We start from the raw sequence: 18144 nt of genomic DNA, 5'->3' as shown, positions 1-18144 counted from the left end.
GGCAACTGCAGCAACTGCCTTTTCTGATGCGTCTGAAAAGACGCAAAGCTCCACTCGTTCAGCTGTGGACAAGGACATGCGAGTGTAGGCTCTAGGGATTCTTAATTTTTCCAGTTCTCTGAGTGAAACTCTCCAGCTATCCCATAGTTTTTCCTTTTCTGCAGGTAGCGGGGCGTCCCACTCAGGTGAGTCGATGGTAAGTTCACGAAGGAGTGCTTTCCCTTGAATGGTCACTGGAGAGACGAATCCAAGGGGATCGTACAGGCTATTCACTGTGGAGAGGACTCCTCGTCGAGTGAATGGCTTTCTCTCATCCTCCACACGGTAAGTGAAACAGTCTGACTCCAGGTCCCAGTGCAGTCCGAGGCTTCTTTGCACTGGTAGATCATCGGCAGCCAGGTCAAGGTCCTTTAGATCTGTGGCACGATCTTCACATGGGAAAGCCTCCATGACCTCTTTGCTGTTCGAAGCCAACTTGTGCAGCCTGAGGTTGGAACAAGCCAGCATTCTTTGCGTTCTTTTGAGCAGACTGATGACTTGGTCAGCTGTAGGAAGGGATTTCAACCCGTCATCCACATAAAAGTCCCTGATTACGAACTGTTGTGCATCTTCACCGTACACACTCTGGCCTTCCTGGGCGGCGCGTCTCAGACAGTAAATAGCCACGGCTGGGGATGGGCTATTTCCAAACACGTGGACATTCATGCGGTACTCTGCGATCTCTTTGTCTGGGTCGTTATCTGCAAACCAGAGGAACCTGAGAAAGTTGCGGTCTTCAGGCTTGACCTTGAAGCAGTGGAACATCTGTTGTATGTCCACAGAGAAGGCAATTTGTTCTTTCCTAAAGCGAAGGAGGACGCCGATGAGGCTGTTGTTGAGGTCTGGTCCGGTTAAGAGCACTTGGTTCAGAGACAGTCCTTTGTGCTGTGCACTGGAGTCGAACACAACTCTTATCTGAGAGGGCTTTTTTGGATGATAAACCCCAAAGCATGGCAGGTACCAGTGCTCCTCGCCTGGTTTCAATGGGGGGGCCAATTCGGCATGTCCATTCTGAATTATTTTTTCCATGAATGAGACAAACTGTTCTTTCATTTCAGGCTTTCTTTTGAAGGAGCTCTGGAGGGAGTTGAGTCGCTTCTGTGCTTGATCACGGTTGTCTGGCAGCTGTGGTCGTTGGACTCTGAAGGGTAGGGGGGCCACCCAGCTGTTTCCTTCATCCTTGTAGGCGCCCTGGTCCATGGTGCTCAGGAACCGCAGATCCTCTATGGAAGGGGCCTCGGCCTCATCGTCTTTGGTTAACTGAAACTCATCAGTGTCCTGCATTGCCTTAGTGAGGCTGCTCCTGTGTGAGGTGGAGTGTGAGGGGGGTTCGGTGTTGCAGTATCTTTCCTTCACCGTGTAGCTGTTCGGGCATGGGTGAAAGAGAGAGGGGCGTCCGTCCCTCAGCACATTGGTGTAGTAGGTGTGGACAAGGGGTGGTTTGTGCAGGTCTCCTATGCACACATCACCTACGATCACCCAACCCAGGTCCAGCTTTTGGGCGTAGGGTGCGTTGTGTGGGCCGTTCACCTGTTGTCGTACTTTATGAGCTCTGATGATGTCGCGGCCTAAGAGCAGCAAGATGGGGGCCTGTGGATCGAGATCCGGGATGTGTTTCGACAGATGTTTCAAGTGGTCGTGGCTGGAGGCAACCTCAGGTGTGGGGATCTCTGTGCGATTGTTTGGTATCTCATTGCATTCGATCAGGGGGGGCAGTGGGAGTGCCACGCTGTCATCTACTGGTTCCACCACAAAATTTCGTGCTTGTCTGCCTTCGGTCTCAATTGTTCCGGCACATGTTTTCAGGGAGTATGGTGAGGGTCGCCCTGGGACATTGAAAACAGTGAAGAACTCAGAACGTACAAGGGAGCGGTTGCTTTGCTCGTCCAATATAGCATACATGCGCACTGCAGCATCTGGATGCGTGGCTGGGTACACCTTTACAAGGCATATTTTTGAGCAGGAGCGTCTTGAGGCGTCTTTCCCACACACCTCGGTGCATGAAGACGAGACAGCAGTCTCCCCGCCATTCTCTGGTGCGGGGTCTGCAGGGTTGCCGGCTTGCGGTGCTGGGCCGGGGTGTAGAGCTGCAACGTGCATGTTGCTTCCACACTCTGTGCAGTTCACATCGTTGTTACAGTTCTTTGCCAAATGTATGGCTTGGCAGCACTTGTAGCACACTCCATGATTTTTCAAGAGTGCTTTTCTCTCCTCTATAGGCTTGTCTCTGAATGCGCGGCACTTGTGTAGGGGATGGGGCTTATTGTGCAGGAGACAATGGTTGGCTGGGTCCTCTCTGCTGGTGTAACTGTATCTAAGTGGGGACTCAGAAAGAGTGAGTGGGGCAGTGGCGGTCACTCCAGTCTTGAGAACGGCTACCGCTCTCTGATCGTCTGACCTGATTGGCTTGTTATGACTAGAGTATTCATTGTGTAGGGGTGCCAGCATGAATCCAGGGTCGTTGCGCATTCTCGCTTGCTGACCCACAAAGTCAGCAAAGAGGCTGAATGGGGGATAGGGAGCTCTGCTTTGTTCCTTGTAATTGAAACCTATCGTGAGCCACCTTTCTTGCAAGTGAAACGGCAGTTTCTGCACAATAGGGTTGACTCCTCGGGGTGTGTCTAGAAAGCTAAGGCCGAACAGTTCCCCATCATCTTTGGCCGCCTGTATTTCCATCAGTAGGTCGCCCAGTTCCCGTAGTTTTCGCCCATCTTTGTTCTGTACCTTGGGGAATTCTTCCAATCTCTTAAGCAGAGAGCTCTCAATCACCTCTGGTGCGCCGTAGTATTCATATAGCCGATCCCACACTGCCCCGAGCCCACGCTCTGGATAATTCACGTACACAGTCCTTATGCGCCTAGCGTGGTCGGCTGAGTCTTTGCCTAACCACTTCACAAGAAGGTCGAGCTGTTCGCTAGCAGATAGGTTGAGGTCTCTAATAGCATTCAGGAAGGAGGCTCTCCAAGCTCTGAAGCATTCGGGATGGTCGTTGAACTGCACAAGCCCAGTGGAGATGAGCTCACGCCTGGCCATGAATCTAACAAAGTCTGACATTCCTCTATCTTCGTTAGACTGTCCGTTCGCAGGGTTGTGCTGTTGATGAGCATTGGCGCTGAGTGGTAAGTATGGTTTGCCTACTGGTTCATGTTTGATGTCATTTCCTAAAGGTTGATGTGCCATCTCTGAATCGGGTACCATTGTAGGTGTGTGAACAGGAGGCTGCCACTGCACACGTTGCTCTGTAGAGCCTCGCTGTGTGGTTTGGCTGTAGGACTTTATCCTTTGAGTAGGCTGTGTGTTAAGTGGCGCATGGTTCTGCTGAGGGGGCAATTTGCTTGGGCTTACAGTGTGGTAAGAAGCGACAGTACGACGGGCGTATTCAGAAGCCTGCACGTCAAGAATACTAACAGGAGCGCTGTCTATATGCACCGTTGTCCTAATCACTCCCTCAACATAGTCCTTGGTGCGTTCGCTCGGGTCATCGGTAGGTACATCAATGTCGAAAACTTGGTCTAATTCCTGTTGCGCGGCTGCTTCTAATACATCTGCTTTGGCCGCTGAAGCCGCAGCTCGTTTGTCAAGGCTTAGTTTATTCAGTGTTATTTCCAAACGCTTATTCTCCAGTTCCAATTCCGCTTGTTTTAATTTCAGTTCGTTCTCTTTTTCGGCAAATGATGCTTCAGTCCGTGCCGCCTCTGCCTCTGCTCGGGCGTTAGCTGCAGCCAGTTTACTAGCAGAGGAACTTGTCTTTTTGGATGAACAAGAGGCATTAGATCTGGTTTTTCTAGATCCCGAATTTGAAACGTTTTCCGACATGTTTACTTGGCTTTGTTGTGCTTACTTGAGACGACAATCCGGTCGTGATGATTCGATTCTACATGGCGCGTAGCTCTCCCGTTGTCATTGATCTCCTGAGTGTGAAGATAGCCCGCCGAAGTCGTTATTTTACTGTACTGTTCTCCCCAACGCCTTGCCAGGTATAACAGTCAGTTAACTCCACTCCACAGACCACGCAGACAAGTCCTTCCTTTTGACGATTTAATGGCTTGTGAAGAAGGTAAAATAACGGTGCCTTCAAGGCAACTTGAAACTTTGAGATCAGAGTTAACATTCGCTAGATCATAACAGTTGAGCAGGAACGTGTCCCATGGTTATGACGTCAGTCATCTTTTCGTCGCACAGGGAATTACCTGAATTTGCCAGAAGATGGCGGTAGAGGACCAAAAATAACAGTTATCCTGAGTTATCACGATAGAAAATAACACCAATAGTGCATAAACAATGCATGAAACAGAACACTGGCATATGTCAACAAGCACGACATGAATGAACAAAAAAAGTAAAGAAATAAACACGCAGTTGCATATTTTACAGCTGTGGGCCACAAATGGTCACAGCTGAGCCACGTTTTCTGGCTCCGCCTTTCTCTTGGAACATGTTGCATAACACACATGAAGATAAATGTTTTTTTAAAAGACATGAATTATTTACAATAAAGCATGTGCTTGTAGAATAGAAGTGGGAACAGAAAGCTGAATTTGTTCCCTAAAAGTTGCTGGGCTAAAGATAAATAAAAAAAAATTAAAATAAATAAATAATGCGGTGAATGTAAAACTGAAAAACTTAAACTGGATGTTAAGGATCAAACTCGGTGCCTTATAACTTGCATGGCAGCACGAGAGCGACTCCAGGGTTCCCGTTATGTAACGGCCTCGGTGTTCATGGACATATTTATAGGTCTATAGTCGGTGTTGGTGAGGAATTCAAAACTCTATCACTGCTGGATCCGTCGACTTTCTCGGTTTTAATTCAGCCCAGCACCCCGTTCGCTCCTTTATATAACTTTATATAACTTTATATAACTCCATATTACTGCGTGCTGTGTGTATGGTTTGTACTTTTCTACCTGGGAACTCAGACTCTAGCTCCCTGGTAATCTTCCTCTTCAGCTGCGCCACAGTCACGTTCTTCAAATCCTTCTTGTGGTCACACACCCTGACGGTCACCTCCTCTTCCCTATAAACCGCAATGATTACACCGACCATTTTGGTTTTTTAACCTTGTTTACCTGCAGTTTAAGACGAGCTCCGGCGTCACTGTCGCGCTGCCTGTTGTGGCTCTGCTTTGGATCAGCTGGGGGGGGGGGGTCAGATCCTCCAAGACTGATCCCCATTTGTCCATCCGGGCAGTAATCATGGCCCGCCCTGTCCTCCCCCCCAGCCATACTCTGGCAGTTTTCCACTATAGGCCTATAGCATGCTTGAAAGGCTTTCCCAGAGTTTTATTTCCAATTTGACTTACTGTTCCACAGCAGTGTAGTGGCCATTTGTCCATAAAAAAACTAAACTTAAACCAAACAAAATCAAAAGACCACTGATGCACCATGGGGGATGTGGTTTAACGCAGGCAAAATAAGATGAATGTCAAAAAATTAATTCTTGCGTTTTCTGATTATTTATTTCCAAACAATAAAAGAAACAAAAGAAGAAAGAAAACCTGCTGCTCTCTCCTTTTCCCTGGTAAAAAAAAACCATTGGCCCACCCAGGTGCATGCTGGTACTCCAGGTGCCCAGTGTGACCCAATTACCAAAAATATTCAAAACAAATAACTAACAAGGAATATTAGCAAAAAATCTAATATAAATAAAGCACTGAAATTAAACAAATAAAGTTACTCATAATTAGCAAATTAAATTTACAACTAGAACCAAAAAACAAAAGCTAACTTTACAAATAGCTCCTACAAGCAGTCATTCTACATGCAGCTGTGTTGTGTATCTATCAGCTATAACAATGGTGTTGCTAAAGGAGAGAGCTGGAACATAAAGAAACAGGAATAAAGCTGCATTTTACTAGGAAATGATGAATAGTTAAAGCTCAAATCTCAGTCCAGCTGAATCTCTGTGGCTTGATTTAAACACGGTTGCACACCAGCTACAAACAGAACCAGAACTATGAAACTCTAAATATAAAAGTGCAGTTATTGGCAACTAGAAATGAAAAAGAAACTCCTCCTGCTGCTTTTATGTTTCCACATGATTTATTGTTGGATTCACAATAACAAATATTCTGCATTTCGATGTTTGTTGTGTAAATCGAAACACACAAAAAAAAAATCTTCCACAATAACAAGATGGCGGTAAGCGGGGAGCTCTGCATCCCAGCCCACCATCAGCTGGAAATGGAGCTTATCGATAGGGATGAACTCAACGGCTTCATGTAACACCTAATGTTATTAAAAAGGTAAAAGATATTACAAAACAATCACAACAATCCTCTGCTGGCGTGGACAGCGGCACACACACATTATCATGCGTTTCTATGTGAATAAATACAGATTTTAAGCTTGTCTCTTACAATTCTATGACCTCCAGGGAGTTTTTTTGTCCTTGTCTTCATGCTTTTTAGCACCAGTGTGGGTGAGAGTTCTTCCTCTCGGTGCCTCAGTTTGTGAGGCCTTTAGTCTATAGCTGCTGTCTGCAGCAACAACGCGCCGCGTTTGCACATCGAGCTTCTTTAAGCTGCCAGACCTTTGGCGGCAATCTGCCGAACTGTGGCGCTCCACGGATCCATTCCCTCTGCACAAACTGCGTGAGCGCCCGCTCACAGGTGGAAGAGAAGAGTCAACATGAGGTGTAGACGAGGTTTGGTTCTTCAGTTCAGGTTCGGTACTTTTTCCGCGTGTTCCTGCACATGCTTTGTGGTTGTAGGTCACAGCTGTAGCCTCTGAGGGTTTGACTCTGGGATCAGAAAGATGTGTTTTCGTTCCATTGACTCTCGTGTTATCCCGCCTTTCAGAGGAAGTTTTAATCAGTTTCGGGTCAGACATACTCGCATCGCCAGATTTCCTCAAGTATAAAGCAGAGGTTCCTTCAGTGTGAAGATCCGACTTTTGCCTCTTTGCAATATCTTTAAAAACTCCTGTTGGATTCCCACAAAACACATCTCCATTTAAGTCCTTATCATTCCATTCTCTGCTATATTCCTTCTTCCTTTGATGGTCAGGTTCTCGGCTCTCTGCCACGCCCCGCATTTCTTCAGCCTTAAATCCTGAATATGCAGCGTGAGCTTCCAGGTGACCTCTGTCAGTCTTCTTGGGCTGTGGGGTCACTTTGAAAGGAAATGGGGACAATTACTGACCGACACAAACAGCAGAAATGTACAGATCGACACCTTGTTTGCTCATTAAGACCAAGCTGAAGGGTGGACTTTCATTAAGAATTAATACATTTAAAAGCAAGAGCACGTGTCGTTGTAGAGAGCTTCTAAAATCTATAGAATATATAGAAAGCAACATACAAACTGATAAAAAGATAAAAAGGCTTTAATATGTTCTTATAAGTGATGATTGTTTGCTGGTGCATGCTTGCGTTGCTTTTCAAAGAAGCACATGGAGGACTGAAACTGCCGTAATCAAAAATAAATACAAATTAAATATATATAAGTGACCCACGCACTGGAAAAAATGTCCCTCCAAAAATAAGTAAAAAAAACAACAAATACAAGACGTTTTTGCTTGAAATAAGCAAAGAAATCTGCCAATGGAACTAGTCAAAATCGGCTTGTCAAGATTTATTGTAATAAAATGTGATATTTGGGACTTTTGAGATAAAAGTGATCTTGAAATTAGCTTACAAACCTCTTCAAATGAAAAAAAAAAGCTTGTTTCATGTGAAATATGACTCAAAACAAGATGTTTTCAAGACTTTTTCACTTAACAAGATATTCAAGATGTATTATATTAAAACAAGTCCCTATATCTGGCTGAAATGGTACTTCTTAGACAAATTGTGTCTTCAAGTGTAATGAGATACTCAATGAGGCAAATATACTTGGTAAGATTTAGATTTTTTTTCCAGTGCGAAATGAACTAATGTGCTAATAAATTCAACTAAAAATAACTTTATGCAATAATCCATGTGTAGAATGTGAAATAAAATTCAATCAACTGCAATAATCTAACTTTGTGTTAATACCACAATTTTCAATGCGATTTATTTTCCACTTCTTTCCAAGTTACAATACATGCATAGATTAAAAAATAATCCTTCTGAACAGAGCTTCAACAGGTGACTGCGACACATTTGCACACTTACCCTTCCTGTACATGAGGAGATAAGCTGTATAAGACCTGTTTTAAAGGAGAAACATGTTAAAGTACATCATTAAAGTGACTGCAGACGGCACCAAACACCCAGAAAATATCTACATTTACCTCAGGGAGTTGTCTCCGACTTCAAAATACTGTCGTCTGACCTGGAAGATTGAAAATGATGCTGCGATAAATTCCAACTTTTCATGTTATTAAACAAATTTCTAAAAAAAAAGAGCCCGCTTACACTTTTAACAATTTTGTCGTTGAAGCAGTACCACTGTCCAGTTTCAAACGATTTGATTTCAGCCGTATAGTGACCTCCCGTTAGATCACCGAAGTGGTGAACTACGGCGTAGAGCTCGTATCTGCAGCCCTGATGAGATAAAGACGGAGAGCTCCCATTTAAAAAATGTCAAATTAAAACCGTTTTTAAGTGCGCAGGCTGTGAAATACCTGGATGAGTAAAGTTTGGGCCACATCAGCTTTGCACTGAAGCTTGATGTAGCGGTTCTGCTTGTAATCAAAGGAGAATCTCTTCAGCAGGAGGGTCAGAACATCTGGACTTTGTGTCATCTCACATTCCTGGAACACATAATTGGAAACAAGTGAATGTAGAGAAAGTTATCCACCACTAGCAACCACTTTAATAAACCGAGTGTGAGACTCACGATGTCTGCGTCGTGCTTTCTGTTGCAGATGTTGCAGTACATCTGGTTGTCCCGGCAGACTCTTTGTACCTTGAAGAAACCACTGAGTCCTTGTTGCTGTAAACATAGAACATCCGTTCATCCTGCAACTTCCTTTCTATCTGCATTCATCCCTTAAAACACACACGGTAACTGTTGAAAAGAAAGCATCCTTCAGTACCACGCTGAAGGATTTCTGATCTGAATCCGCTCCGAGCGGCAGAACCCAAAAGAAGTTTTTGGAATCACTTTTCTGGCCGCACCCGCAGCACGTGGTCCTGTGATTCAGCTCTCCCTTGAATATCTAGAGAGAAGAATGCAATTATTAAAATGAATATTTAATTAGAAATACATTTCTAGCACCTCTTGCAGGCTCAGTTCTCTCCGGTTATATAAACAGATCACTTTCAGCCACATGTGATTGCTCAAAACTAAACTAAAGAAGGAAAATGCAGTTTGTGTAATACACTTTCATGACTTTTATTGAAGGAACGTAATGTTTCAATTCAGTAGTTTTTTGCTGGAGTAAAGAATCTGAACACTTCCTCTGTCACCGACGGTTTAGCTGATGTAAGTGCAGATTAATGCACCCTGAAAACACGTGAATAAAGTGTGAGTGCGTTCCTACTTTGGAGGCCTCTGGGCTGGTCAGACACAGCAGCTTCTCAAAGTACTCAGCAGCGTCATGTTGCTTGAACACTGAAAGGAGGAGTGAGTGCAAAAGAATCAATCGTTTCTCACTGTTCCTTTTCACAAATAGGCTGCAACCACTTGTGAGATGCCTCAAAACAAATCTTACCATCTGTGATGCCCAGTTCGTTTGCGATTTTGTGTGTTTTGGTCGACCTTCCCTCCAAATCAACAAACAGCTCTCTCAGGAGTCGGTCAATGCTTGCTGCATGTTTGCTGCTGTGGCACAGACAGAGATGTGAGCGTCAAGTCAAACAAAGACAGATTCATCAATATGACTTTTTTTCCCCCAGATTAATGCACTCCAGGGTGGTTTCAGACCCAGGTGTATGCAGAACAAAGAGACTGCTGTTGGATCCTAAGGTGTTCCCAGCCCAGACGGGACATATAATCCCCTCAAGCGAGTTCTGGGTCTGCTCCAGCGCCTACTCCCAGTTGGAAAATCTTGAAAGGGAGGCATCCTGATCAGATGCCCGAACCATCTCAGCTGACTCCTGTCGATGCAGTCGGAGCAGCGGCTCTAAACTTCTCCAGCAGGTGTGAGATGAAGGTCTCATGGCCAGGGGCCTTTACCAGAGGAATCCCAGATCAGCCTCACCACCCGTCTGGGCTTACCAGGTCTGTCCGGCTGTGTTCCCCGCCAACAGATCCAGACTCACCGCCAGGCGAGACATACGGCCACAGGCTATGACAACAAAGACTATCACTGACCTTTGGCCTAAAGACTCGGGCCCTTACAATCACTGACCAAGTTGGTAACCTGGGAGTGTTGATAGACTCAGATCTGACTTTCAGCAGCCACATCAAAGCTGTCACCAAGGCAGCTTTTTACCATCTCAGAAACATCAACAGAATTAAAGGTTTCCTCTCCCAAACAGACCAGGAGAAACTCATCCATGCATTCATCTCCAGTAGACTCCATTACTGTAACGCTCTTTTAACTGGACTTCCCAAAAAGAGCATCAAACATCTGCAGCTCATCCAGAACGCTGCTGCTGGAGTTTTAACCCGGACTAAGAGATCTGAACACATCACAACAGTTTTAAAATCTTTACTCTGGCTTCCAGTCAGTCACAGAATAGATTTTAAAAGCCTGCTGATGGTTTACAAATCCCAGAACGGTTTAGGGCCAAAATACATCTGTGATATGTTCAGAGAATATAAAGCCAGCAGAGCTCTTAGATCCAAGGACTCCGGTCAGCTGGTCCAGTCCAGAGTCCAGACTAAACATGGAGAAGCAGCATTTAGCTGTTATGCTGCAAACAAGTGGAACAAACTGCCAGTGGAGATTAAACTTTCACCAAATGGAGACATTTTTAAATCCAGGTTAAAGACATTTCTTTTCTCATGTGGTATGCATTAAATCTGCACGATATCTTTTAATTTATCTGGACTGTTGCTTGTTTTTAAATTCATTTAAATGATTTTATTTGATTCTCTTTTATTCTTTTATGTGTTTTTAATGCTTCTTCCACTCCCTGCTGCAATGCTTTTATTTTATGTAAAGCACTTTGAAATGTGCTACAAATAAATTTGATTTGATTTGATAAAGGGGCCTGGTATCAGGTACACTTATGAACCATCTTATGCTCAAACATGGTGTTTGTCATGGACAATCCATGACTGACACAGAAGTCCTGAAGCAAAACCCCTCTCGGGTTCAGATCGGGGAGGCCGTTCCTCCCAATCACACCTCTCCAGGTCACTCCGCCATTGCCAACATGGGCAGTGAAGTCCCCCAGGACAATGATGAAATCATCAGCTCAGTTTCTGCCCCCACCAGCAAGGTAGCGATCCACATCCCAAATAGTCAGTTTATGACAGGACTCATTGGCGTGCCCAGGCCTCTACCTTCGCCTGCTGTGCAGCTCACAATGCATCCAACCTTAAATTTCCTCCCCTGTGAGTGTTGGGCCCAGCAGCTGCTTCTTGTCCATCTACCAGCACAAGCTAAAGATAAATATTGACCCCCAAATATAAAAAAATAGACTAAAACGGAGATGTCCAACCTTTTCACAGCCTCCCGGAAGTCTTCCGTCATGAAAAGCACCTGAAGGACGCTGTTCAAATAGCATGTCAGACCGGGACTATTCAGGCCGTGGTAATCTACAGACACAGCAGCAACACAGTACTGTCACATTATCCAAGTTATACATGAGAAATCATCTGAGAATCAAGAATCATCTGACCTTATCAGCTCTTAAAATTAGGCAAATACATTAGTCTTAAATTCAGTAAACATTATACGGTGTCATTACTTCTTCTACAAAAACTGAGCCAAAATGTAGAATCAGTATGTTAAAAACTAAGCACTCTCTTACTACTTAAATTAATAGAAATGAATAGGGTAAGTAGCTGCTAGGTGCTGCTGATCAATGCACTGATTAATTGATCATCAGTAAGTGTGAGCACCTCTATAAAAGCAGAAGTTTTGTCAGTTTGCTGATCTGAAGCATTCAGGTGTGTGTTAACACAATAAAAAGGAGGAAAGACATCAGCAATGATCTTAGAAAAACAGCATTTCGTTAAATAAATAATGACACTGGTTTAATATGCATTGTATTTACCAAATAAGACAAACAAATACTTGAGACTATGCGAGGTTCAGCTGATTTTTTTTATGTCCTTCTCCATAAAATCTTAGCATTGAAAGAACGTGTACTTTCTTCTTTAAATACTGTATTTCACTTACCTGAGCTGGAAAAATTCTCTAGTTTCTCTCTGAATTTCTTTACGCGGAGGCAATTCATAATTCTGCACTTCTAATGACGATGTTCAGGTTTAAATGTTGTTGTTTTTTCCCCCACATGTACGGATCCTTCCTGCTGAGACACATCAGGGGTTAAAAGTGCAGGAAGGATACTAAACAGGTTAAGAACAGACATGAACAGGACCACATGAAATGATAACAGTGTCTTACATTTAACTGCAAGTAGGATTTTATTTATAAAAATAATAATTACGAGATTAAATGTCACACTTTTTATCTCATAATTATAATAATAATAATAAATGTTATTTATAACACACTTTACATTTACAACAAAATCTCATTATGACTTTTTTTTTAAATTACATTGAATAATAATTAAAGTAATAGTGGAATGTAATTAGTGTCACCTGTTTATATCATTTGCATCTTTTTTAATCTAATTATGACTTTAAAACTCATAATTATGACTTTTAATCTCATAATTTAGACTTTTAGTCTGACATAAATTACTTTAAATCTCATCATTACGAGATACAGAGTGGAAAGTTTTGATTCACAAGTGGCAGGAATGGGCTTCCATACACAGACATAACAAATATGTACAACTATAAATAGTAAATAAGACATTTTTACGATATGATGCCTGTATTTATTCACCACCGCATGAAACATAAAACAATCGAGGGTCAGTGAAAGCAGCAGCAGCTTTTTTTCTGCGTTTCTGAGTTTTGCTGCGTCGGAGTTCTCCGTTACGCGACGGCGACGCCTACAATAAATCTTATACAGCGACAATTAAGAGGCAGTGAGACGATAAAGAAAGCTAATTATAAAGTGCCGGTAACACACACCGTGTTGATGTTGACTACCGAGAAAACACGATTACGTTTTACAATGCTATGCAGTCGGTAGGACACGAGGACACTCACCAGCTACGCAGCCTCGCGACTCTCCTCCTGCGTTCTTTCACTTTCGATGCCAGACGGGAGGGGTGAGGAGGACCGGCTGGCAGAGGCAGCAAAAACACTCAAGGAAGACAAACAGTTTCTGTCAAATACAAGAAACTTCACTTTATAAGTTTTACATATAAATGTGGCTGTTCTGCTTCCGTTTGAGCGCGAATTATTCAAGGAAAGTCTTGGAAACTATACGCATAAGCTGCGCTTTCAAGGTAAAACTCAATACTTATTTTTATTATCATGTTGTTAATATATGTTATAGCCCATCCTCCTTAGTTATTTCTACTTTTACCTCCTTAATATAAGTTCATTGCCTTAAATCGGTGTGAATGGGAGAGTGAAATTATCTTTTTGTGGGTGTGTTTTGATTGTTTCTCAAACTTATCAGATTTTAAAGCACACGACAGAACTGAAAAAGGGCCAACAATAGCAAAAAAAACGACCAACTTCTCTGGAGTTGATTTATAAATGAAGCATTTTTAACCCTGCCTTAACATAACACGAATAAAGGTGACATAAACTATCTTCCGAGTTACGAAAGTGTTTCCTTTAAATGTTTACCGGCTTGAACCAGCAGGGAATTCCCCACATGGGGAAGTTTAGTGATCATAGTGCGTTTATTGTGATGTGTGTTGCTGCGTCAACAGTACACTTCAGATCAGAGGTTGGCCAACTATTATGAGACATGAGATATGCACGATAAAGCAATAAAATTGTCATTTTCTTCATCGATTTGCACTCAAGACTTAAAATGACAAAGTTTGTCAAACTTTTCAGAAATGTTTGGAAGTGTATGAAGAATCAGAAACTGAAATGTATTCGAACCTAAGACTTTGTGTTTTGGCAGAATACTGACAGTACTACATGTTGTAAATTATGTTAGAAAACATTAAAAAAACTCAAAAGAAATTGTAAATATTCAATAAAAGTACTGCTCACCCCTGGGTTTGCAAAATGGAGGTCACAGTTCACTCTGGACCAAGTGAGGCAACAGATTTCTAAGTGTCCTGATTCACGTGTTCTGCTGCAGAAGCTGAAAAGGACTCGTGTACGTTATTAGTATTTTGAAGCCACTTAGAGGTCTTACGCCCCATTAGTCACCTGTAAGTCTGCCTCTTCATCAGGTGGGTCCAGTCTTTCTGCATCGCCTGAAGATTGATACTGCGTTCCATCTACTTCCTGAGGAAAATGTGGAAAAAAATCCAAGAAATCTGTTATTTGCATTTTAGTTAGCGTAGCATCTTCTCTGCAGAAAACTTCAGGTGTTATTGCTCTGTGTCTGTGGTCTCTGGTTTCCCCTCCATCTAAGAATGTTCTGTATTTTTATCTTAACTGGGCCAGATGGCCAATAAGAGGAAGAGTCCTGCGGTTTGGTGTCCGACTCCTTCACTGTCCGGACACATTTTATTGATTGCTAAAGTTTCTATCTGTTGTTGGGAAACAGAGGATTCAGATTTGGATTTTAACTCACATCGAATATAAAGGGACAGTGTCAGTCAAATATAAACAACCATAAATCATTTGTACATCATAAAAGTAAGCATTTTATTCCTTAAAACAACTATAGTGTTAATCAATAATCATACTTCAACCAGGAGCTTCTGGCTCTCGACTCCTAGAGACTGAACTTTGTGCAAATGTGAAATATATCAAACATCAGGCTTCCTGTTTACATCCCTTGAAGCCTCCACAATACATGAATGTTATTAAACTGAAAGCAGGCCTGTTTTACGCCCCAACACCGAGACATCGAACAACGAGAGCTGCAAAACACACTCGCATCAACCGTTTTAATTCAGCTGTATCAACCAACTTATACATATCAAATTTAAGGCTCAGTGCATTCCATCTCCACAGATTCAAAATGAGCATTCAGGGTCAGGAAGAGAAGAAATACGACCCACGGGACACCACTCTGAAGTTCGTCAGTCGGAGGGATGACCTGGATCCAGTCTGTAAGATTCATTTTCTCTCTTAATGAGAATGAGGACAGAAAAGTGCAGCAAATAAGTAGGTTGTTTTTGTTGTTTTTGTTTTTTTATTGTTTTTTTCAGAGAGATGCAAAAAACTAACTGTTACATTATTACAGTTACATGGTAAGAATAGCAAACAATGTATTCTTTTTCAGTATCTGTATATATATATATATATATATATATATATATATATATATATATATATATATATATATATATATATATATATATATATATATATATATATATATATATGCAGAGGTAGGTAGTGTCATCCTTCCATATCCAGCAGTTGGTCTGGGAATGGGCCCCATACTTCATTAAATAGATCTTCCCTCCCAGCCACTCTATAGGTGACACGCTCATAGCTTGCCATTGAGCTTAGAACCTCTATCCACTCCTTAAAAGTGGACAAGATGGGAGATTTCCAGTGGCGTAAAGTTATCCTGCACCCTGGTATCATAGCTAAACGACACCGTGATTTTCGGCGTTTTGACATTTGAATATTATTTGGAAGCCGTCCCAAAAGCCACAACGAAGGGTTTTTGGTCAAGTGTGTACCAAACATCTCATTCAAGAAGAAAATTATTGCATTCCACATGTCACTAGTTTTGTCACACTCATATAACACGTGCACCAGAGTTCCCACCTTTCTATTACATCTCCAACATATGTCACTATTTCTAAGTTTCAGTCTTGCCAATTTGGAGGGAGTCCAGTGGGATCTATTTAATATCTTATAATAGATGAGCTGTGATTGTGTTTCAGGTGAGTAACAGTACCGTGATGCACATAGATTTTTCCAATCATTTTCTGGAATCTCCTGAGCCAGGTGCCTATCCCAACATAGTTTTAAACCATCCAGTTTTGGCACTTCTGATGAATTCATAGAATTTTGATGCTCCTCTGTTTTTAAAAAGTAGGTTTTGATGTTATTCTGATAAACATTAACTGCTCATCTCCAGCTGTTCGTATAAATTGCGGTGTTGCTGATGTATTCGTTTCTGTCCTCCTCAGCCTCTGATTTCAGCTCCCTCAGAGCAGAGATGTCCTGCGGCCACGCCGTGACCCCAGATTCACTGACATCGTGGTGCCTCAGCCTGCTGGATGAGGTATTTCACGTCCTCAAATATGGTTGTGAGTGGGGGAGGAAACCCTTGATGTTTTCCATTCTCCTGAGGAAATTCTTCTGTTTGAAGGGGAATTACAAATTCAGATGCCCTGCAGTGGTGGAGGGTACCAGACAGTGCAACAAACTGTGGACGTACCAAGAGGTGCGCAGACTGGCTGATTTGACGGTTGAAGAAATGCAGCACTTTGAGGAGACCATGGCCCGCCTGGCTGCTGCAGAATACTGTGAGGTTCAGCCAGTGAGTGGCTTTTCTGAGAGCTTCTTTCATTTTAATTTTAATTTTAATCTTCTTTAAGCTTTAAAATCTTTACTCTGGCTTCCAGTCAGTCACAGAATAGATTTTAAAAGCCTGCTGATGGTTTATAATCTGTGATATGTTCAGAGAATATAAACCCAGCAGAGCTCTTAGATCCAAGGACTCAGGTCAGCTGGTCCAGTCCAGAGTCCAGACTAAACATGGAGAAGCAGCATTTAGCTGTTATGCTGCAAACAAGTGGAACAAACTGCCAGTGGAGATTAAACTTTCACCAAATGGAGACATTTTTAAATCCAGGTTAAAAACATTTCTTTTCTCATGCGTCTATGCATGAAATCTGCACGATATCTTTTAATTTATCTGGACTGTTGCTTGTTTTTAATTCATTTAAATTATTTTGTTTCTCATTGTATTCTTTGATGTATTTTTAATGCTTCTTCCACTCCCTGCTGCAATGCTTTTATTTTATGTGAAGCACTTCGAATTGTTTTTACATGAAATGTGCTACAAATAAATTTGATTTGATTTTTAATTTAGTTAAAAACCAAATGAAGCCTGTTGACTCACCTCCCGTTTTCTACCTCAGTGCCCTCGGTGCAAAACATCCGTGGAGAGGATGGATCTGTCCAACCTGTGTGTCCAGTGTGTCGTGTGCTCAGCCGGCAAGACGACCTACCAGTTCTGCTGGCAGTGTCTGAAGCAGTGGAAGGGTCCGGGCCCTCGGTCGGACCGCTGCAACAACGACGGCTGCGTCAACAGAGACTTGCAACTGCTGCAGATGTGCAAATCCATCAGTCTGCCAGAGGTGGAGGGCGTCACCAGCTGCCCCTCCGTCCGAGCCTGTCCCGTGTGTGGCATGAAAGTGGAACATAGCCGAGAGTTCTGCAAAAACATCGCGTGTCCTCGCTGCCGCGTGGAGTTCTGCTTTGTTTGCCTGAAACTAAAGCGCGAGTGTTGTCAGACCAGCTCGCCGTACAGAATCTGTGCAGCTGGTGTAGCTCCCAGACAGACCTCTATCCCCGTATGGCAGAAAAAGACAAGATAGAATGAACAATCCATCAAGGGAGGTGGAGTGGAAATTCTAAAAGATGCAATATTATCCACAAAAATCATGAGTTAGTTTACAAAGATAAAAACAACATGATCTCGCTTTAAGTTTGTATTTATAAGTAAGTTTTATCACTCGTTTATTTCTCACTGCCCGTGGCTTGAATGATCGGTACCAACGTGTGCATTAAAACACATTTAAAATATACAAACTGGAATTTGCTGTAGTATGTAGTACGTAGTATGCGGTTTCGAACACAGCCTGATTGTTAAAGGGACTGAAAATCACACGATCAAAACAGTTATTTTGTCAGGAGACAAAAGTTTCACTTCTCAACCAGTTGGAGGCAACACAGGAGACATAGAAGTCGATCAAGAATCATCTTCAGAGCTCAAAGAAATGATTACCATCTTTACAGAAAGGAAACTTGGAACCTGAAAAGGAATTTCAGGGCCCATAGTTCCTGCCAACCGAAACTAATGAATGTTTTTTCTGTGTTTTACTGTTTATTAGATATCTGTAACCTGCCTAATATGATCTTGTGTACAGTAAA

The 18144-nt window shown here is 42.6% G+C and overlaps 2 protein-coding genes across 4 annotated transcripts; one reads left to right on the top strand and one right to left on the bottom strand.

Moving 5' to 3' along the window:
- Positions 1-6060: 6060 nt before the first annotated feature.
- Positions 6061-13245, bottom strand: LOC142369112 (ubiquitin carboxyl-terminal hydrolase 47-like). Of its 3 annotated transcripts, none has more exons than XM_075451370.1 (12): positions 13150-13245; positions 12203-12332; positions 11520-11616; positions 9620-9729; positions 9449-9519; positions 9002-9124; positions 8803-8898; positions 8588-8716; positions 8379-8507; positions 8255-8295; positions 8136-8170; positions 6061-7149 (listed from the first exon to the last, which is right to left on the bottom strand). In XM_075451370.1, the coding sequence occupies exons 2-12, from the start codon at positions 12258-12260 to the stop codon at positions 6401-6403; spliced, it is 1638 nt and encodes a 545-aa protein (XP_075307485.1). In that variant the 5' UTR covers positions 12261-12332; positions 13150-13245; the 3' UTR covers positions 6061-6400. The 3 variants fall into 3 exon arrangements, with proteins under 3 accessions (XP_075307485.1, XP_075307484.1, XP_075307486.1); XM_075451369.1 differs by having other exon boundaries at positions 12203-12335; positions 13150-13200; XM_075451371.1 differs by having other exon boundaries at positions 9620-9726; positions 12203-12335; positions 13150-13200.
- On the top strand, positions 12948-17980 carry LOC142369113 (E3 ubiquitin-protein ligase RNF19A-like). The gene is made up of 5 exons (XM_075451372.1): positions 12948-13391; positions 15037-15134; positions 16173-16267; positions 16355-16525; positions 17130-17980. The coding sequence occupies exons 2-5, from the start codon at positions 15044-15046 to the stop codon at positions 17586-17588; spliced, it is 816 nt and encodes a 271-aa protein (XP_075307487.1). The 5' UTR covers positions 12948-13391; positions 15037-15043; the 3' UTR covers positions 17589-17980.
- Positions 17981-18144: the final 164 nt, after the last annotated feature.

The sequence above is a fragment of the Odontesthes bonariensis genome, chromosome 19, assembly GCF_027942865.1.
Source record: "Odontesthes bonariensis isolate fOdoBon6 chromosome 19, fOdoBon6.hap1, whole genome shotgun sequence".
NCBI classification, from domain to species: domain Eukaryota; kingdom Metazoa; phylum Chordata; class Actinopteri; order Atheriniformes; family Atherinopsidae; genus Odontesthes; species Odontesthes bonariensis.
This window is presented reverse-complemented; position numbering and strand designations above follow the sequence as displayed.